This window comes from Hydra viridissima, unplaced genomic scaffold (assembly GCF_058129835.1).
Source record: "Hydra viridissima isolate aposymbiotic clone 2 unplaced genomic scaffold, HvirCarnegie_v1 scaffold_12, whole genome shotgun sequence".
Lineage (NCBI taxonomy): Eukaryota > Metazoa > Cnidaria > Hydrozoa > Anthoathecata > Hydridae > Hydra > Hydra viridissima.
This window is the reverse complement of record NW_028324311.1, coordinates 6191570-6214718: the sequence shown is the minus strand read 5'-3', so window position 1 is coordinate 6214718 and position 23149 is coordinate 6191570. Positions and strand designations below refer to the sequence as shown.

At 28.9% G+C, this 23149-nt stretch overlaps 3 protein-coding genes and 1 long non-coding RNA gene across 4 annotated transcripts; 2 read left to right on the top strand and 2 right to left on the bottom strand.

Moving 5' to 3' along the window:
- The first annotated feature begins 245 nt into the window (after positions 1–245).
- LOC149880978 (uncharacterized) lies at positions 246–2016 on the top strand. Its single transcript, XR_016445478.1, has 2 exons — positions 246–890; positions 1041–2016. It is a non-coding gene; the product is annotated as an uncharacterized LOC149880978 (long non-coding RNA).
- A 549-nt stretch (positions 2017–2565) lies between these two features.
- Positions 2566–9102, bottom strand: LOC149880977 (alpha-enolase-like). Its single transcript, XM_090068321.1, has 11 exons — positions 8926–9102; positions 8585–8687; positions 6472–6626; positions 5062–5265; positions 4581–4746; positions 4315–4452; positions 3693–3872; positions 3357–3498; positions 3089–3197; positions 2838–2896; positions 2566–2711 (listed from the first exon to the last, which is right to left on the bottom strand). Exons 2-11 carry the CDS (start codon positions 8670–8672, stop codon positions 2645–2647), a joined length of 1308 nt encoding a protein of 435 aa, XP_089924447.1. The 5' UTR covers positions 8673–8687; positions 8926–9102; the 3' UTR covers positions 2566–2644.
- Positions 9103–11981: 2879 nt separating this feature from the next.
- Positions 11982–14848, bottom strand: LOC149880976 (uncharacterized). Its single transcript, XM_090069649.1, has 3 exons — positions 14710–14848; positions 12477–12727; positions 11982–12226 (listed from the first exon to the last, which is right to left on the bottom strand). Exons 1-3 carry the CDS (start codon positions 14750–14752, stop codon positions 12077–12079), a joined length of 444 nt encoding a protein of 147 aa, XP_089925775.1. The 5' UTR covers positions 14753–14848; the 3' UTR covers positions 11982–12076.
- A 3155-nt stretch (positions 14849–18003) lies between these two features.
- On the top strand, positions 18004–19907 carry LOC145194499 (uncharacterized). Its single transcript, XM_090069475.1, has 3 exons — positions 18004–18104; positions 18231–18472; positions 19728–19907. Exons 1-3 carry the CDS (start codon positions 18059–18061, stop codon positions 19875–19877), a joined length of 438 nt encoding a protein of 145 aa, XP_089925601.1. The 5' UTR covers positions 18004–18058; the 3' UTR covers positions 19878–19907.
- Positions 19908–23149: the final 3242 nt, after the last annotated feature.

The window sequence follows — 23149 nt, the reverse complement described above, 5'->3', positions numbered from 1 at the left end:
TTAATTTTTTGCTTCATTGCAGTGAAAAATGAAATAAAATGTCCATCTGTTTTTTTTTCTTTACTTTGTGATTATAATTTCCGTTTTATTTTGTTTGTTTATTCGATTTTAATTCATCTAATAGATTAGATGAATTAAAATTGAACAAAGAAAATGCTCTTGATATAACAACAGCATGTGCTATTGTAACAGTATTTTATGCCATCTAGTTTTTTTGTTTACTCTCTTAAAGTTCTATTTGTTTCATAGCATCTAAAAAATAAGTTGTCAAGCAACATTAAAGGATATGATTATAATATTCAAATATTATAATCATACACTTTAATGTTGCTTGACAATTTTTAGTCGAAATATTTGAATGAAAAACTTTATTCAAATATTTCGACTAAATCGACTTTTAGTCGACTTAGTCGATTTTAAAAATGTATTCGTCGATTTCGGCCGACTTTGAAAAATGCATTAATTGACTTAGTCGACAGTCGAATAATTTCAAAGTTGTAACAACACTAGTTTTTATTCAACAGATGAATTCTCCAGTTTTTATTCAAGAAATTGCCAAGAACACGGGCGAAGAATTACATCGAAATAGTCAGAGCATATTGGAGAGCTACAAAACTCTGCGTTGCAAGATGAGCATCAAATGGCATTTTCTGAATCTTGCTAACTTCCTGAAAAAACTTGATAACGTCAGTTATGAATAATGAGGTCCTCACCGAGACAAATAAAGTAATAATGACTGATTATTGCTATAGTTTCAAGCGAGTTTGAACACGACAGAAAAAGTTGCGATAGTAAATCTTCCAGTAATTTGTTACACAAGATTTGTAAGAAAACAAATCAAGCAAACTTTTAACTTTATTTTCGATTGCACAAATTGTTCCATAAGTTATGTAAGTGCTTTTGACTTAAAATTGCTCCTAAATATCATAATATATTTATTAAAAATCTTTACATATGTAAAGTCGAATTATTAGTTTAGATATTTACGAAAAAGCTTAACTTTCGATCGAAGAGAGAATTCAAATTATTTTCTTATTTAGCAAATTTGAGAAGTTTAAGGAGGCTAGAAGGCAATCGAAAAATCATTTTCCTACTCCGCCACCTCATGAGAAAACAAAAGTGTTCATGATCGATAAAAATCCGTCCGCTCTTTTCTAAATAGTCGAAGAAACCGACGATTTGTCTATTCGAAAGAGCACTATCGAAATGGTGATGAGCACAATCAGCTTTTATCGTGCTATTCAAGATGTAGGTTGTCAACCATTCAGACCAAGCGCATTACAAGACAAAAGAATAGAGTAATGTGAGATCATGTTGTCAAAGTTTGAAGAAAATCCCAACTTTCTAAACAAGATTTATTTGGTCAAACGAGAGCCAATTCACGTTAAAAGGTATCATAAACCGTCATAAATGGGCCTACTCAAAACAAAAAAATACCTTTGCCCAACTTTAGGTGGTCTAATTGGTCCATACTTTTTCGAAGATTCGGTCACAGGTGATTCATACCAACAAATGCTTGAGGAGTTTTTATGGCCTTAAGTTAGCAATGTGATATGTACTTTCAAAAAGATGAAGCATCTGCCCATTATTCCTGTCAAATAAGAAGCTGGTTTGATCGAGAGTTCCTACAACAATAGATAGGCAGACGAGATCCAATCGAGTGGCCTGCTCATTCTCCCGACTTTTCTCCTCTGAATTTCTTTCTTTGGGGTTACTTGAAGAATATTGTATAGAAGGACGAACTCTTTACATTTACTGAACTTCCTGAGCAGATTGAAAAAGCGTGTACAGAGATAGACATGTGTAATAGAGCTTGCGAAAACGGAGTGGTTCATTTGAAACATTGCTAGGAGCAAGATGGTAATTATTGAATAGCCACATATATTACTTTTTATTTTAACATTATATGAAGTAAAATAAAACATTCTTTTCTATTATTTTAAATTAAAAGCATGTACACAATTTATGAAACAGTATGTAATTAAACTTTGAAAACATAAAATAGCCACACGTTTATTAAATGCTATATTTTTGCGATTTTTGAGACAAAGTAAGGGTATCCTGTGCTTCTAGATTCAAATTTAGTTTCTCCAGTGTATTTTGTATTGGTTGTAATTGTGCGAATTCCCTCGTAATCATACTAATTTTAGTCTTACTGTCAAGTTTATTTGAGAGCTTCAATATTTCAGTACTTACAATTTTTTAGGTATCGAAACTTTTACTGGTGATAACTCTGAGCCCTATCAACGTGCCAAGGGATATAACTTCATTTAAAGAAAAAATATTGATTTGAATAACTTAGATAGCATCTAAGTAAATGCCCTACTCAGTTTTGGAAACCAAAAACATTTAGATATACTTAACCGAACCAGTTAGAAACCAGTCTAAACTGAGACATGCAGGGAAATCATTCAGTTTAAATATTTAAACCTAATAATATTCCTAAAATAAAAAAAATTTTAAAATGTTAAACATTTGCATCTTCTTCCATTTTCGCTCAATTAAGATTCAAACTTTCAAAATAATTAATAGACTTGGAATTTAAACTCGAAATAATTAATAGACTTGGAATTTAAACTCGTATATTTGAACAAGAAAATTTATGAAACTGAATTTCCGAGAAATTCTCTTGAGGTGAAGCAACTCAAGCAAGTGGATGTCGGAACTTCTTTCCAGCATAAACAGCAGAAGAGCCCAATTCCTCTTCGATTCTAAGCAGAAGAAAAAAACTTTTTAATAAGAAATATACTTAGAAAACATTAAAAGCAACAAATTTGAGTAAATCTCTTCGATCATAAAGCAATTTTAACTGTTTGTCAATGAAAATGAAATTTCACCTGAGAATTTGGTTGTATTTAGCTAATCTCTCAGATCGACATGGTGCTCCAGTTTTAATCTTAAATAAAACGATAAAATTTGAAGCCTTAGTAAAGGAAATTTGTAAGATTATAAAACTTAAAGTTATTATACTTCAAAAAATTTATTTCAGACGTACTATAGACAACTCCATTGGTGTTGTTTTCAAGACTTAGAGTATAACTTTTCTATTAAATAACTGCCTTTAAAAAAACTTAATCAAAATACACACCTGTCCTGCGCATAAACCAACAACTAGATCAGCAATAAAAGTATCTTCAGTTTCACCACTGCGATGACTGACCATCACTCCCCATCCATTTTCTTGTGCCAACTTACAGCTAAAAAAAGAAGACAATCAGCTACATGTTTATTTAAAGATAAATATTCAATAATATCAGATGAAACATCCTAAAAATGGCAGTAGTTTCTGTGTAGTATTTATATTAAAATGTTCAAAAAATTAAAAAAATGTACGAATTTAAACACTCAAATCTTACGCGTCGATTGACTCGGTAACGCTTCCAATCTGATTCACTTTTAGTAACAAAGCATTGCAGGCTTTCTTTTCAACTGCCAACTGAATACGAAGTGGATTAGTGACAGTCAAATCATCTCCAACAATTTGAATACCAACAGAGCCTGAAATATGTTTAAAGTAACTTCTAACTCATGACTAAAAACTAAAGGTTATACTATCATGCTGATTCGTATACAAATAATCAATTACGAGTTTTCATTTTACTTTTTAATTGAAAACCGCAAGACTCACAAATTTACCATAAAATTATCATAACAAACTAAAAAAGAAACAAAAAACAGATCATAAAACCAACCTGTCAGTTTACTCCATGATTCCCAGTCATCTTGATCAAAAACATCTTCAATTGAAACAATAGGATATTCGGCAATGAATTTCCTATACAAATTACCAAGTTCTTCTCCAGTAATAACCAAAGAAGGGTCTTTAGTTTTTGACTTGAAGTCAAGATCATACTTGGATTCATTATAGAATTCTAGAACAGAAGTTTATTTCTTGTAATTTTTTTACTATCTTCTTATAATCTTTAAAGTTAATGTTTCATATTCATAATTTACAGTTATTTGACATGCTTTTCTTTTTGTAGTTTTTGTTCACTACCATATTCAAAATGGAAGCTCAGCTTTGATAAAGAAAGCACACATGGCAATAATTAAACAAATTTTTAAAGAAAATAAGTTGTCTGATCTGCTTGACTTATTATAAAACTTATTGTAACCAATTTTTCTGCACATTGCTAATTATACAACTAAGCTTATCTTTCAAAAACTTGTGCATTTTTAGGTTTTATAACCACACTAATAGTTTGCTTCTATTTTATGGTAACAATAGTAAAATCTTCAGTAAAAATCATACTTGTATCACTAGGTAGACTCTTCTCTGCAAAATGTCTTGCTGAATTAGAAATTTTTAAATACCTGATGCAGCTACATCCATGCCAATTTCAACTTTGCCTGTGTAGCCAGCTTTTTCAATAGCTTGCTTTAAGAGCTCTAGTCCTTCTCTGTTATCTTGAATGTTTGGAGCAAAACCACCTTCATCTCCAACATTTGTGGCTAAAAAAGATTTTTATGTAAATAAAGATGATTTGAAGAACAAAATTAGAAGCAGAAAAAAATAGCATAATAGATAAAAAAAAAAAAAAAAGCTTTTAAAACCCATGAATGACTGAAGAGGTTTTTACCGTCTTGTCCATATTTGGCTTGAATTACAGCTTTCAAAGTATGATAGACCTCTGCACCAGCTTGTAGTGCTTCTTTAAAGGTAGCAACACCAGTTGGTAAAATCATGAACTCTTGCATGGCAAGTTTATTACCAGCATGAGATCCCCCATTAATTACATTGAAAGCCTAAATCCAAAAATAGAATTGTGAAACTAATCTGAATGGTTAATATTGGTAAAAAGATTTTTTTAGCTCCTATCAAACTATATTTGTAATTTGATTGAAGCTTCAAAAAACCATAAAAAATTCTAAAGTTTTATATAACTTCTAGCTTCTCCTTTATTAATTTCCAAAAGTATCTTTAAAGGAAATTTTAGTTCAATTTTAAATAAAAAAAAAATACTTAAAAAATGACTTTCTGTTTATAAAAACATTATAACAAGCTAAAAGCTAACTAGATTATACTATTTATTTCAGTCAATAAAATGTTAAAAAACATACAGGAACAGGTAATACAAGGTCTTTGTTTCCAGCAAGATCTGCAAGATGTCTATAAAGAGGAACTCCTTTTTGTGCTGCACCTGCTTTGCAGACAGCTAATGATACAGCAAGAATGGCATTTGCACCAAATTTAGACTTGTTAGGTGTCCCATCTAATTCAAGCATCAGCTGATCTACCTCTCTTTGTTTTGTACAGTCAATGTTCTAAAAGTAAGTACATTTAACTGAGTTTAGAATACATCTCAAAACTAATTTCTCAGTTATGTGTGTAATTGATTTAAATAAAGTGTGCAAATATAAATAGACACTTTTTTTATCTTTAAATTAACATTGAAATATATTTTATGCTAATATCAAAATGATGGCTTCTTTATTGCTGAAAAAAAACAACATTTGTTTAAGTATTGTTTTTATGGTGTATTTTTGAATTATGAAGTAAACATTTACTTTTAAAGATAGAAGTGAATTTAACTATGAAGCAATGATTGGCAAAAATAGAGCTTTTTGTCACATTTTAAAAACATTTTGTATCAGTTGTTAATTATTGATAAATAACACTGAGAAATCCATTCATATTTTACAATATACTTACACTCTTAGAACAAGCATTTTCCCTTGCATTTATTCCTTTTAATAAGGAAGTGATCTAGAACAATATATTCTTCTTGCAGAAATGCCTAATAAGCCAAACTCTTGAACAATTTGGCCTTTTCTAAAGCTCACCCCAGGATGTGAGAATCAGAGATGGATGTTGACAAACTAAATGCCTACATTGATGTACCTAGTTATTTTTACTTGATATTTGTAATTTGCTATTATATTTGCTTTAAACTCATACCCCTCCCCCCCCTGTAACAATCTCTTTTTTTATATAAAAAAGATATAAAAAAAACTTTAAAAAAACATTCTAACATTTATTTCTTTTATTGCAAGTTTGAAATATATAAAATATATAGTAATAGGTTTTAAATACTTACTAATCTAAGTTTTCTGGCCCTTTCGCAATTTACCTATTCTTTTAAAACTATTTGTTTGTGATGCGTTTTTTCTTCTTAAATATATTGAAATGCACTTCTACTTTCTTTAAATCCTGGTTGGAGCTTAAAAATGAGTCATTGACACCTGATGAAATGTTCTATTCAAAACCAGTCATTTTTAAGAGGAGCACTATTTGAATACATAAAGTATTTGTTTTTTGTGTTTATTTCTGTGTTTAAAAAAAGTTTATCAAAGTGCACTATAACTTTAAGAAATCTTTTAACTTAATAGAAATGTCATCGTATAATAGATATCTGTTAAGTGTTGAATACATTGGAAATATAATAAAATGACAAAAAGTTGGTCAGACTATTAATTAAGGGGGTAAAAACTTTAATTTCAGTGAATGATACATTATTCAAACATAATTACCTTAGAAATTAAAAAAGGAGCAAGTATTTCATTCACATTTCCCACTGCTTTGCTCACACCTTTTCCAAGATAACGCTTAGGATCTTTGTCACGCAATTCAAGTGCTTCATGTATACCAGTGCTAGCACCTGAAGGAACAGCTGCACGAAAAGTACCTAAATAAGTTGTAAATTAAAAGCTAATGATATCCGAGTACTTTTTTTTACAGGGAATATTAAATTGTTTGGATTAGTAAATTGTAAATTATTTAATTTATATTTATTCCTAATACTTAAATCTGCATAACAAATAAAAATAAAACCTAATAAAACATAGTATTAGACTTGTCTTGATTACATCTGTTAAAAAAAATGAGATAAAATGGAAATAAATTGTGGAATTAAGTTTAATTCAAGATAGTAGTCAAACTGGTCATGCTTTAATTGTACCTTTTTTTGTCCTAAGAGCTGGAGAAACAGTTTCAAAATATGATACAGAAAATTTATTATATTTATGAACTACTTATCAAATCCAAATAAAAAATTATCCAAATCATTATACTAAATATTCAGAATGAAAAAGCTGTAACTATCATAAAATCAATTCTTAATTAAAGAAGCTACCACCCTGTTATACCAAATCCAGTATAAAATTTAACATATATATTAATGTTTTTTTATTTATCATACTGTTATTTTACAATTCCATCATTTTTTTCTTTTCTCACCATCCTACTTTAAAGTAAACTTCTTTTAAAAATCGTTTTTAACAAAGTGTAATTGAGTAAATCTACCTTCTCCTAAGGACATAATTGCATCCAAAACTAAAACTAATATGTGTTCATTCAACTTTACAATTCTCACAACTAAAATTCCTGCTTCAGCCTATATTATAACAACTGCATTTGTGTTCAGTCAAGGTTTAATTTGAAAATTAAAATGTAGTTTTGTAATATTTCTTTACTAAATTACTTTTGAACTTTAAAAAGGAAAATCTCTCATTATGGTTCTATGATCTTATTGTTTACGTGAGGCAATACTTTCAAGTTTACCTCCCACAGACAATCAGAACATAAACTTTGTTGATATAAAAATTGAAAAAAACAAAACACTGAAAACAGTGAGATCTCAGATTTTCAAAAAATTTGACCTAGATCTATTACAACTATTTGATCTAAATCCAATAACAGACTATGGAAGGCATTCTTAAGATGGCTGAGGTTTAACTTTTAAAATAATTGTAAATATCTTTTATTGTGAAAAAAAGAATAATTTCAACTTTTATTTAAAGATTGCTGCACATTGGTCTAAAGTTCTAACTATAGTTAAAGGAATTCCTAAATCTAATCACAACCTAATCCATTAGCATTAGGTTGTGATTAGATTAGTAAAAAATTATAGATTAGCTGAATTTGCAGGATCTCAAATATTATTTTGCTTTTTGAAATGTTGGAAGTTTATTTATATTTATACTAAAACTCTCGTAGAACTTCTAAAAACAATCTTGTTTACAGCGTGATCAAACTTCTACTTTACAGTCAGGGATAAAGCACACCTTTGGTATCATTGACATATACAGCCCCATTTATGGAACATCATAACTTAAGAAACAGAAAGAAGCAAAAACAAAAACCAACTTCTAGCAGCTGTTTAGCACTTTGTCCAGAAACCCTTTTTTTATATATATAGCTAACTCTTTATAGAGATAAAGTTCTGATACATTTTGCTTGAGTGCTACAATGTTGAACGTGGCAATTACCTTAGTCCACTGTGGTTTTTTAACAAGAAAGTTGCTCTTATTTATTTAGACTAGATTTTAAAGTCATGAAAAGTTGGATAAATTAAAACACTTGATAGTCATAATTAAGTAGTATGTATTTTTGAAATAAAAGATCAAAACAATAGCTAAGAATGGCTTTTTTTTTAATTGCATTTTATGATTATAAATAAAAATTTTATCTATATTCTGCATTCAAAAATTTATCACATCTATGTAAGATTAGATTTAAATCTATTATATACTGATTTAAAAAAAAAACAACTGAAAATCTGTAAGTATTGGATCTAAATAACAACACATTTGAATACATTTAACAAAAAAAAGAGAGTTAAAATATATATATTTATATTTATACCTATAGATGTCGTTAGATCAACTTCAACAGTTGGGTTTCCTCGACTATCAAGTATTTCACGAGCATGTATTTTAGTAACGGAAGACATGTTTTATTGGTTAAACTAGATTATAAAACTTACATAATTTTTTTTGTGTGCATTCAAAATGTATAGGCAAGTATATTACTAATATATACACACATACATTTATATACACGTAGACACAGGCATACATAAACATTTTTATGCATTTTTAGATATATTTACATATATACTACATCCACATACAAAGTATTAAGATATAAGCAGATCAGTGAGTAGTAAATAAAGTAAATCTTATCAAAATATATGTGAGCACAACCTAGATTTTATAGTAATTCCCATATGAATTGATGCTTGGTTGATTCCTCTTTCAAGTTCATCATTTAAATTAAATTTAGATAATGGTGCACTCTGTAAAGTTACGGTAAATAACACAAAAAAATAAACATGGTTTTTATTATTTCAAATTTTTTTTCAATGAAAATCGCTTTATTAGCCTTTTGCGTTATAGGAACCGGTACAAGTACTCTAGCACGTGATCAATCAACAATCTCATATTTTTAAAAAGGCGTGATTGCACAAAAGCAATCGAGTTGAACAGTTGAATTTCAGAAAAATTTGGACAATTGAGTTAACTTCTGTTGATTTCTGGCTCGATACCTTGATATTCTGGAAATTAGCCAGAACATCAAGGATGCTCAGTAGTGAGCAGAATCTAACAAAAGTTAACATAAATAGAAAGATTTTTAGATATAAATGTGCTGTGCATCAAAATGTAACTTTTTAGGTTTTGATCAAGAAATATAAGTTTGAAGTTAAAACATGCGTACAGCACCAATGTTTATTTTTATAGAATTTTTTTTTCTCAAACTTAATTTTTTTATTTAATTTAAATTTCTCAAAGCAAAAAGACTTATCATTATATGAATATATTTTAGCTAACAACAGAATGCCTGTCTTCAAAGCATTCTATTTTTGGGGCTGAATTAAAAAAATGCTAAGGAAGTAAAATAAATGGGATTGGTTATAAAAAAATTAAGTTACTTTGATCAAGAATCCATTTTTGCTCTTAAAATTAATATTTGACCCTACCAATCAATAGAATTTTTGCTATATCGATATAAAAACTTTAAGAATAAAGCAAAAGTTTTGCTATTTCTTTTGCAAGACTATAAAACTTTTTATGCAGTGTTCCTGGTACTTCAGGTTGATATCCTCTGTTGACTGCAGTGTGCATAAATTTATGAGCAATAAAGTTTTTTTCAAGTTAACAGAGATGATAAAAGTTAAAAGAAAAGCATAATCAAGCCTCACGACTTGATTAATGACAAATAACAAATAAGGAAGATAGAAATTCTAGGATTAGAATATAGACTATTAGGAGAATAGAGTACTATGCTCAAGGTTTAATACAAATCAAGCCTGAGAATTACTAAGGAAACTAGATATTTACAAAAATAACTTTTAATATCTATGGTAAAACGCAAACGAATTCAAAAACAAATAGCGAGGTGATTCTAAGTAAAATAGCTGCAAGTGTGTTGAAAACATAAGTTGAAATAAAATCTCAATTGATAAACAGAATATATAAATGAATTGTTAAATTACAAATCCATCGCTTTATAAGCATTTGCCAGCTGTTATTATTATACAAGTAAGTAAATCTGTCGATGCCGTTTATTTTTGCCATTTTGAATATTCAGTAACTTAAAACAGTAAACCATTCAAAGAAGTTGTAATCAATTTATTATTCCGAAAGCTTACACTTTTTGTGTTCAAATATAATGGTCGGTAAATGTAGTTATGTAGTCTCGAGATCACGTGCCCACTAATCCTAACAGCGCTTTGTTTTAAAAACGGTAGACAGATCCTTAAAAACGTTAACTAAAGAAAAAAACAACATTTGACCGTAACTATTCATGGCTTAAATCAATTCTAGTTTACTAATAACAACATTCATTTTTGCAAAGTTAAAAAGCAACGGAGTTCCAAAAGTTACTCATTTAGCTAAAAATTGAAATTACAAAAACCATAGTGTTTACACACAAGCTACTCGGAGAAAACAGTAGCTGATAAGGAAGGCTCCGTGATAGCAGAAAAGTCCGAATTAAAGTTGAGTGTTTCTACTTATCCCTACAAGACCTGGTCCTCCCTTCATTAAAAGTATTTCTTTATTCATTCATCACTTTGTGATTAAACCTTGAACCTTACATTAGAAAAAGTAAACTTTACCCGAAATGTGGTAAAAATTGGTTTTTCATCACATTTTATATGTGCGGGACAAGTTCTCTTTGACCCAAGTACGCCGCCTCTGGTTAGATTTAATGAGATAAGCACCTCACTTAATACAGTACACTTCTTAAATTTTGGGACAAATTGAGTATTTCCTGTTAAAAACAAAACAAGCAATAACATTTTTCTGTTATTTTAATATTTTTTCGTTGAAAACCGTTTACAAACGTTAGAATAATACTATTTGTTAGTATTTCATTTTTTGAAATTTTTGACACAAAGTTAAAAAACTTTATAATACAGAAACCTCTCCGTACTTTGAAGCTATGATTTGTGATAAATAATATTCAGACCATTAATAAATTCATGGGGGTTCTAGTTTAACACAAAACTAGGATTTCTAACAGTACGAAAAAATATTTGCATACCTTTTTATATTTGTTAATTAATATATTTATGTATTTATGCACTTATGTATTTATGTATTTACATATTCATATATTTACACATTTATATATTTGTATATTTGTATATTTATATATTTATATATTTATATATTTATATATTTATATATTTATATATTTATATATTTATATATTTATATATTTATATATTTATATATTTATGTATTTATGTATTTATATATTTATATATTTATATATTTATATATTTATATATTTATATATTTATATATTTATATATTTATATATTTATATATTTATATATTTATATATTTATATATTTATATATTTATATATTTATATATTTATATATTTATATATTTAAACATTTATACATTTATATATTTATATATTTATCTATTTATATATTTATACATTATTTATATATTTATATATTACATATTTATAAAGTTGTGGTTTTTAAATTTATATTTTTCAAAATTTTAATTGCTTCTTATAAATTAATTTGATGCATGAGAATTGTTAAAAAAATTCTTCTCAAGAAAAATCTTGAGTTATTGGATTTGAGAAACAAAAAATTAGGAAAAAATTAATCAGGAAGCTCCACATAAGCGCAGAATAAAAAACCGGAAATATTCTGTGCTTCGAAAAGTATAAAAGGTTTAGCAATAACAACTATTACATTTAACAGCATATTATAAATTTTTATTAGATAACAGCATATTATAAATTTTCTTCTGTTTTTTTTTATGAACATTTTATGAATATTTCAGGAACTGCAAAAAAGTAACAAAAATCGCTTTTTATTGAAAAACATTATTCTTCACCAATCATTTTTTCAATTAGGATTAAAAGAATAATTAGGATTTTTGTAGAGTTAAAATTTCTGCCATCATTTTTTCCAAATCTTTTCTTCGTTTTCATCAATCTTCCAATGTTACATTTGTCTGTATAGCAACACGTATGCTAAAAATACATGAAACACGTATGCTACAAATACATAAAACACGTATGCTAAAAATACATGAAACACGTATGCTACAAATACATAAAACACGTATGCTAAAAATACATGAAACACGTATGCTACAAATACATAAAACACGTATGCTAAAAATACATGAAACACGTATGCTAAAAATACATGAAGTAGTTAGAAAAGTAATGAGAAGGATTATTTTTGCATTTTTAAAATTTGTCAAAATAAATGACTTACCTGACAATCCAGCTCACCCACATTATAAAATGCTTGACAATGCAAAGAGCAAGATTCGTGTTTACTACTGCAACTTTTCTGAAAAATTTTTTTTACGTCTGTGAAGTTTTCCCGAGTGCGAGCTTCGTATGAGTGCTGTACAGTAATGCATGCATTATCATATTTCTCCCTGGGACACTCTTCAAGATGTTGCGTTGCTAAGCAATTCTTTTCATTCGATGAAAGACATTTGAAGCACGAGAATGAATAAACTGAAACAAATTTCTTTATAAGCACGTAATATACAGGTATATTTCTTGTATGTTACATTTGTAATAGCTAAAAACATATAAAAGGCTCAGACGTAAAAGAACGTTTTAAAACTTTAAAAACTTTAAGGTCCTGAGCCTAAAGGATTGAAAATAAAACACAACCACGTCATCACTACCTAATTTCAGTAAAATAAAATCCGGAAAATTTGTTCTTTATTTGTAAACTGTTACTTATCAGTTATATTTTGTTGTTTATTTGATCAACTCTATACTAATAAAATAGTTTAATAAATATTAATTTAATAATAGTAAAATAGTTTAATAAATATTGAATTATCAAGTAAAAAGTTTTTGAATTGTTCAGAAGTGTTATCGTGTGCAAATATTTTTAAAGTTATTTGCACACACATATAGAAAATTCTACATAAAAGCCCATCTGTGTGTAACCTGTGTATTAAGCTTACTCATAAGCAATCATAAATTTAATAGTTCTTTTTACCGCCCTCCAAACACTTCGTTTGAATATGAAGCACTGATACAGCATGCAAACAAAAATTCGCAAAAGATGGTTAATTTCATAGAACCGTTATGTAAATTTCAAAAATATCGCTAATCTATTTTGTAAAACTCGTAAATCCACAAACTTTTGAAATCCTTCTTAAACCAAAATTAAACCCTTTTTACCCTCCTCTAAAAAAAAGTCAACTTGAATTTACGAGTTTTACAAGACTGATAATATTGTTCTATATGAGACTCATTAGCATTGATCAATTTCACAATGCTGGCCCTAAACCTCTTGAAGGTATTCTTGACTTAGTTGTAAGACATAGTTTTCTAATGCCTGGTGATGGAGGGTTTTAAGACAATGACACTGATGTAAGGAGATGTCCATATAGATCGCAATTCTCTCAATACTTGTCAAAGTGCATCTGTGTTAATTTTGACACCTGAGTTGATAAAAGCAGGTGACATATTTGGTCGTCTAAAACTATACCTCTAAGTATAGTCACAGAAACCAGGTAATTTGTTTTTTCACAGAAACCAGGTAATTTGTTTTGAACTTGAACCGACATTCCTTAGGCACCTTGACACTAATATAGTAATTAGTCTAGCTAGACACAGAATCCACAGTAAAATGCTTCTCGTCAGAGCACACTATATATATGCCAGGTCTTTCTTTATGGTACAAATTTCTTAATTCTTTCAAGTTTCGCTGCACAGAGACATGTCATCTTGCTTAAATAATTCACGGAAAAAGAAGACTAAATCTTTTTATTCGACTTGATTGTCAGAGAATATTTTTGAACTTTTACAAGAGAAGACTCACAAAAAAATTGTCTAAAGTTGGTGGTTTAATGTTATGATAAAACAAATTTTTACATGAAATCGACAGACGCGTACACAAGTATGACTACAGTATTTCCCACCGCAATAGAACACAGACTAGTTCAATTTTTTTTAAATAACTGAGCGAAAACACAACCTCACACATCCGACGGCAATTACGAGAAAGAAAACGAGGTTCTTATGGTGTGTGGTATTTATCAAAAATGAATCAAACACTCTTACATTCATGAAAATGATCTTTGACTGGATAGACTGGCTTGAAATTGTACTCTCCAATTGAATATTTTTGCTGACAAAAGCATTTTACTTCCATTTATCAGTATCAAATGGAAGAGTTTTTTGTACAAATTAAGATGAAAAGTGGGGTAGTAGAGTCTATGTAGTCTTTCAAACAAAGCTCATAAAATCCAAGGCTCATAAGCTAGATTTATATATAATCTAATACGATTAATATATAATTTACTTCATATATTCGAAGTTGTCTGCAAACGATTCTCTACCTTTTCGACTTATCATTTCTTTATGAAATGATTGATATAACATAAACCTCGTTCTTACAATGGCATGTCTTTTAACATAAGTTTTGTCACATAAACTTGATTGCTATTTTATTGAAATATAAAATATATTCTTACCTTCATTAATTATGTGGAAAAAAATTGCAATACATAAATTCATCCTTTAGGCTCTTTTTTTTTAAATACGAGTGAATGTTTTGATGTTTACTTTAAGCAAGTCAAATTTTAACATTTTTTTCGTCCTTTTCTTTTTCTATATGATAAAACCACGTCAGAAATTTTTTAAAATTGAATGTTTTTTTAAAAAGTTGAAGATTTATAATAAACTCGTTCAGTTGATTTTCAATAATTCATGGCAAGGTGTACTTTTGCTTTTGATCTTAAGATAAAAGTTTTTCGTGGAAGGCATTTACTCGAAAAAAAAAAAAAAGGTTTTGTCGATAAGGCTTACAATCTCCAAATATAATCAGTTGCGTGCGTTGTAGATAGGGGAGAGTGGTGAGAAATAGACTGGTGGAAAAATAGACACCCCTATAAAAGTGAATTTCTTGGACCAAACTTTTTCGGAGCTATATAAATGCATTCCTTTATTACTTTCCTGATATGTTTTTCTAAACGCTTCCTGGTTTCGCTAATCATGAAGCTAAACAAGTGCAAAATTTTAAGAGAAAAAATGTTAAATGTCACAAAAAGGTGTAAAAGAAAGGTATGTAATTGAAAAAAAAAATAAAATGGGACATTTTTATTTAAAAAACCATGCAAACAGTTAAGATATAAAACAATTCAGCATTAATCCTCGAGCTCTTTAATGGAGTACTATTCTTCAAAATTTATTAGCATTTCTTTCATCACAAATTTAAACAATTACTGCTGCTCTGAAAGATGGTTTAACGAAAAAGATTAAATAAACTGAGCTGAAAATAGTTTTTTGGGTTAGAAGCATTTGTTTTCAGGAGAAAAACATTATTCATTATGTAAATGTAACAAATCTTAAATGAAAAAACTTTAAAATTGTTAATTATACAATACAAGCAAACTACATAATTCATCTTAGAGAGAGAGAGAGAGAGAGAGAGAGAGGGAGAGAGAGAGGGAGAGAGAGAGGGAGAGGGAGGGGGAGAGGGAGAGGGATTTGAAGAACTTGGAATATTACGGAGGTCGTTGCAGTGAAGTCAAAGAGGCTTGAACATGTATCCATAGGTTCAGTTAGTATAACCTATACGACCATTAAACTTGCAACAGCAGCTAAATTACGCTGTCAAATTTCAGGAAATTGCAAGATTAACATCTACTTCATTTACAACTTAATCAATCGAGATTAGGCCCACCTTCATTCAGACGGACATAAGAATAAGCAAAATACGAGATTTGGGAGTACCAAAAATCCGTTTACCAAAAAATTAACGTCCATGCAAGCTAGTTGCAACCATGTAAGGTTACATTATCGTGTGGAGTAACCTAAGAAAGGATTATTAGGTCTAATTTCTCTAAGAAACCTAATGAAAATACAGTAAATGGAACTGGTGTGCGATATAGAGAAATGGTGGTAAATTTTCTTTAGCTTAATATAGCAAATATGGCAGGGTTTTGGTGGCAGGAAGATGGTGAAACTGCTCATACGACTAGAACCACTATGCAAGTTTTAACTGCAATTTTTCAAAATCAAATAATTTCTCGAAATTCCAATTTTTTATGGACTCCAGGATTATGATTTAAAAGCACCAGACCTTTGGGTATTTCTAAAAGAACATATATAAACCTCGAACTATCCAACAATTTAAAGCAAACATACAAGAGAAAATTCATTCCATATACTCTCAGATGCTAAGAGCTATGTAAAATGCCTGACAAAGAGCTCGTCTTTGTCAGGCATTTTACAATGGAAACGAAGGTCATTTACATGACATCATTTTTCATACATAATCAAAATAAAATTGTAATTTTTAAGCTTTGTAAAAAAAAAAGGACTTATTAAAGTTTATTGACTTGCCACTAATATTTTTTATTTTAAAATGGTAGAGCGACTTAAGCGCCACCCTGTATATATACTTTAAACTAAAAAAACTAAGCAAAATATTTAATTTCACGATTTTAACTTCTTTACCAAGAAACATTCAGCGAAATGCAGAAAATCGTCTTGAGCTTGATTGTTGCAACTTTATGCTTAAAGATGTAAGTGTTGTATGCTTCACTCTAACCAGTCATATTTTATGTTTCTCAATATTTCGTGTTTTGGGGGATTTATAAGCCATTTTGTAAGTAAAAAGCTTTTGGGGTTAATTGGCAATATGTGTTAACTGTTAACTTACAACTTTTCGCATTGGCCGTAAATTCACTAAAGTTACATAACACTGCAGGTCTACAGAGATGCGAATAGGTAGAAGAAAAGTAGACAGGCCTGTAAATTCTAAAAATGTTACAAAAAAATGCTGTTGATACTATTTTTATAGAAGGAAAGTATTTGTTGTTGGATAAAAATTATCAAGAGTTTTCATAAAAAAGATGCACTTGAAATAGATACTTAATGTTGCTAAACTTGCCTCTTTTTATACGATGTGCCAACTTACTACCCTGAGAGTAAAGGCAACTTACTCCGGGCTGGGGTAAATTAGCACACTTTTTTTTTTTTTCTTTTTTTGAGGCCCTTTTTGGGCCACTAATTATATTTTTTTATAATCTTTGACACTTGAACATGCTTGCCAAATTCGTATTCATTTGAACTGCAGTTTGATATCTTCAAAAAAGTTCACCCAGAAATTCACAGAACTCAATAGCATAAACTGCACCCAACTTGCCCCGGTCTCCCCAAATGACTAAAAACTAACTGGTAGGAAACAGCTGCTTTTTTTAAAATTTTCTAATTCCTGATAATGGAATTCTATGAAAGCTTAGTAACTTCTTATACCACATACATAATTACTTTCAACCTTGAATGCATTCTTTAACTATCCTATACTTGGATAGACATTTAGTCATCTTGTTGACAAAATTCAAAGAAACACTGCATGTTGTTCTCTCTGCGCATAGGGAGAGCGTACAAGTTTCAAAATGCAGGGCTAAAAAAAGTATTGAATTCTAATTTAGGAACAAAATTAAGGAACCAAGTTTTTAACAATAAATTATTGATTTTTGAAATCAAATAGTGATTATCAATGGCAATCATCGATTTTTAAAGAAATAAACTTGAAAAGAACAAGAGCTGTATAAAATCTCCGTTACTGAAACGAAATTTTTTAAGAAAAGAACGTCCCTTCGTCCGACAACCCATTAAATGCAAGCAATAAATTATTGAAACTGCACCCAAAAGAAGAGTTTTGAAATGGCGAAAAAAATTTTTCGTCCAACAATAAATTTAAAAAAAGTTCCATAAAAAGTTCATGACTAATTCATAAAAAAGCGATCAAATTCTTTTTTCTTTTTGACTTTCTTAAATCCGCACACCTTTCGAGAAAAGAATTGTCGAAGCATGCTTTTCACTTTTGTTTTTGTAATTGTGATCGCTTTTAGAAATGGTAAGTAGTATATAAATAATTATTCGATGTAATATATATTTAAAATGCTCGACATTACATAATGTTAAGTTCCTTTTCCTTTCGAATAATTGATGCTTACAAAAGATTTTTCTTTTTTTTTTTTAGCCGAGAGTCTCAAGTGTTTCTCTTGTATGGGCTCAAGCGAAAAAGGTTGTTCATTGAGCGAGAAGGAAGTAGAATGCAATGGGAAAGGAAATGTGTGCGCAACTCTTTCGTATTCATTGACTGTTAAAGATTTAAACCAAACTTCGAAAAACGAAGTTTACCGAAAAATGTGCTTGTTTTCAAAGCTGCCTAATTGCAATTGGTATTGCAAAATTTATAATTCTTTAGAGAGAGAATGCCGGGTAAGTACCTATTTAGAGAGAGAATGCCGGGTACTTATTTTTATTGATGGTAAAGTTACTCTTTTTTTTTATATTTTTATCTCACATAAAAAAAAAAGGAAATCCTCGTTTATTGGATTTTGCAAATATTTTTTGTGTTTTTGATGCAACTCGAAATTTAGAAAGCTGTCTATAGTTAAAAAATTTCATATTTTTAATAAAGTGATCTGCAGCTCATATGATGCAGCTAAAAAGACTCATCCTTTAAAACCAAAAAACATAGGATACAATGGAAGCTCTGGTCATTCATAGATATTTAAGAACTCCGATGCTACTGATGAATTTCTCTATTTTAATTTGTTTTATTAAAAGTGAATAACGCCCCAAAAATTATTTGGCAAATTATTGATGAATGGATGATTTGGTCATCATCCACACTTTATTGCCAACCCATTAAGTTTATTTTTTTAAAAAGAAACAAATGAATTTATGAGAACAGAAGCTAAAAAAGTTTTAAAAGAAATATCTCAACTTGTTCCAAGATTTGTGAGAGTTGGCGAATCTTAAATTACTGTTAAAGACTACCGTATACTTTCAATGATGGAAAAGTATGTAAAGCTGACTGACACGTTATCAAAAAAATGTTATATGTGTGGTGGCACCCCCCAAATGATGAATGGTGATTTGAAAAGCTTAGCTGTTAAAAGAGAACCTTACGCTTTTGGCTTGTCTACTTGCATGCACTTGCCATTTGAAGTTCTGATTTAAATTTTCCCACCTTTAATACGTCCACATTATTTGTTACTTTCTCAATTGCCTTTTCTTAGTTTCAAAAAAAAGTTATGCATTTTTTCATCGCATATTTAAGTTTATTAATACAAAAATTCCCCAAAGTTGTAAAGTAATCAAAAAAATGAAAAAATAACTAGCAATAATAATTAATAAAATAATGATAGTAAAAAAGATAAATTAACAAAGTATTATCGATCACATCCATAACAGTAAAATCGCAGAACAAACTATTTTTATCCACTCAAATTGATGCAGACGATACACAGGACATTAACAAGAAATTTTTAGATGTTCAGTTTATTTTGTATTTAGAGCTATAAAATTCGATATCTTTCTGAGGTCTCTGGCTAATGTAATAGGGTTTTTTTAATTTCAAGTTAGAATTTATAGAAAGATTTTTATGACAATACTTTAAATTCAAGACAAAAAAAATGTCTCTTTCTTAATCCGACAAAATTATTTGAAAAATTTTTTTCCTTGTTAGATTTCATGTTGCAAGGAGGAACGATGTAACAAAGCAACAAAAAAAGCAGAAGTGTTTAAAATCAGTCAGGATAGTGGATCTGTCGCATATAAATCTTCCATGATGGCGCACGTTGTTGCATTTTTAATGTATTATTTCACAGTGAAATAATTCTTTAGAAGTGAAAAGATTTTCCAGAAATATATGTTTTTTTAAATATCTAAAAAAAATCTTATTGTTAAAAAAAGATGTTCTTTTTATAACTTACATTTATCCTAATTAATCCTAATCAACAAAAGTTTTTTGAAAACTTTTTATTTCATGTTTTTTTTCATAATTCGACAGGTAATTTTAATGGCAACATTTACTTTCATGTGACTTTAGGACGTTTAGTTTGTTTAAGTGAATGATTTTTTCTCTCTTTATTTTAATTACGTAGTGATTACTTTTTCTTTTTTAATTTTTTAGGGTACTAAAAATTGTTAAATGGCAATAACTTCTAGATATCAAAAATGTTCTGTTACGTTTATGGATACTATATTAGACCTGCTCAGGTGAAATGTGCAATATAAAGGGATAAAAAGTATTAGCAAGCTTACCAGTTGGGATGTTTATTGGACCAAAATAAATCCTGGGCCAAGATAAATTTTCATGTTATCTGTGGCTGTTGCAAATCAACATTGAAAGGGTGATTAAGAGGCACTAAGAAAGGAAATCCATTTGTAGTACATAAAATTTGGAGAGAACCAGGAAATCACCTGAATGATTGTTATTTTTGCATTTTTGGTTATCAGAAGATCAAAGACAGAAGAGTTTAGTCTATCCTATCATACCATCTTCAATTACACCGGTACCACAGGATGAACATATGCCTATTCCAGAATTAGCATGCAACGCTTTATCTAGAAATATCAAAATTTCATATGAAACCAAACTTTCATGAAAATTAGTTAACAGGGTCATAAGAAAATATTAAAAATGGATTACTACAAATCTTTCTTTCTGATTTCAACATTTGTAATAAGACATTGTTATTACAAAAATTTGATTAAAATCGTGGAAGAGGGGTTTTTTTACTGTTTTAATTACATTAGTACAACATCACAGCAAAAACTACAATCTTTCAACTTGCAACTTGAAAATTGTTACAAACTACGTTTCTAGAAACTTTTTCGCTTAATTTATTTGATTATTTTGTAAAATCATTGCCCCAAGTTTTTTGAGGAAAGAAAAAAGATTTTTTCTTATAACAATGATAATCACAACCATTAGCCAAAGTAGTCTGTTACCATCTTTTTTCGCGAATTTCACGCTCATGGAGTATTTTTTACCAATAATAATTAACACAAAACTGTTCAAAGTCGACTGCTTATACGTTTAACTGTTTATACTGTAAAATTATTTTAATAGTGCGGATCATAAAAGATATATTTGTAGATTTGAGTTAATTCAGAGTACAGTAAATTTTCAAATTCTTGTAAACAGAGGTTGATATCATGTAATTAATTGTTTAATTAATGTTTAATTAATTGTTTAATTAATATAATGTAATTGTTTAATTAATATAATGTAAAAAATTGTTTAATTAATTGTTTAATTAATATAATGTAATTAATTGTTTTTTTCTATTCTGAAGTTTTCTTTTTCTGGGATTATTCCAACTTATTGTACCAATCCATTAAAGTTGTTAAATTTTTAATGGTCAGATGCATTTCTTGCAATAATTTTTGTCAACGGAAGGTTTTTTGACACATGAAAAGAAACATTTTAACCCTTGGGGTTTGCTTGTACGTCTGAAAATTAGACAATTACTAAACAATTTTTCTGCAAAAAAAAAAAAAAAAAAAATAGAAAGAGCAGGGATATGAAAGAATATTTACGTCTCCATTAAACTACTGATTTTGAAACGTCTAACGTGAACAATTAAATTTTTCAGCGTCTAAAGAACTGCTACTGTGGTGCAAAGAAATGCAACGTGCTTGGACGTATGCTTTAGAGAAATAAAAGTTTAAAGCACGCTTTGTAACTTTTTCCAGACTTCTTTTATGTCAGTCGTTTATTTGAAGCAGTTACTGGAAAATGAAAATCCACGAAAACCGTAAAAGTTAGTGATCTAGATAGCAGTTGTAAAAAGTCAGGCCAGTTTATTATTTTTATTCACAAAGTTTGTTTTAATTACCTACACCCAAAGTAACATCTCAATCATGAAAATGGTATTTTGGGTATTTCCTTATTTTTTCACCATATCCATTGCCTTGAAGCGGTTTAAATTGCTTGTTGAGTCACTCCCGAGGTTTCAATGATTTCCTCTTTAGTTTGGCACGAATCTTTCTCCAACAAGTTTCCAACTCAGTGTCTTCAAACTGTATTAGCTTCGCTACGTATTTGACGCTGGTATTAAAGTCCCCACTTTTAATTTTCGAATAATTATACATTTATTCCTTTATCAAAAAGTTATTAACTTCAATGTTACTGATTTTTAGAACTAAAATGAACGGTTTTTTAACAAGGATTAGTTATATTAAAAAATCAAAAAAGAGAAAAAAGAAGAAAAAAGAAAAACTTATTTGGACCACAAGCATTTCACTTTCATTTAGCTATAAATAGGCGCACAATTCCTATTTCACGCACACGTTTTTTTAAAACTAAGTAATCCGTATAGTGTACAATTCTATATATAGAAATCCATTTTTGAACCAACTATAGCAAAATGTTTTAAACAGGAACTTCTTCCTCATAGTAGTTAACCTAACAACAACGTTTACTATTTTAACCCCAACCCCCTCGTATTCCCCATTTAGTAAAAAAAGTATCGGACAAAACAAATTTAAAACACATTTAAAAGTAGTAAAAAAATTGAACATATTAATTTTTAAATAGTTTTTTATGTTCTTAATAAAATTTAAAACACTTAAATCATTATAAGAATCACAAAAAAAAAAAAAAAAAAAGAATTAATATCATATTTTCTTCAAAAAGCTAAATTTTTCACGGTGAACATTCAAAAAACTGACTGAATATTCAAAAAATTTCTAAAATTAACTAACTATTTTTCGAAAAACATCATAAATTATTTCAATATTCGGTAGGACCTTTGTTTTTCACTGGTCAACAGCCCAATTTTGATATGTCTTAGCTTTCTATCTTTAAAGAAAGTCAGAGGTTTCTTGGCTGGCATTCGAGAAAACAACTTTACTTCGTTAACTCTTCATCGCACAGTGCAACTGGAGATTTATAATTCCAATTTTTTTGTTCATTTTGTGGATGAAAAAAAATGGATCTTTTTTAAGCTCTTTAACAACTCTTTGATCTTCGATAAATATTCCATTTAGTTTTTGTAATGTTTTTCTTGGACATCCGCCTTAATGGTTTATTTCATAGCAGTCACGAGATCCAAATGATTTTACAGTTTTGTTTACAATCTTCTTAGCTATATTATATTT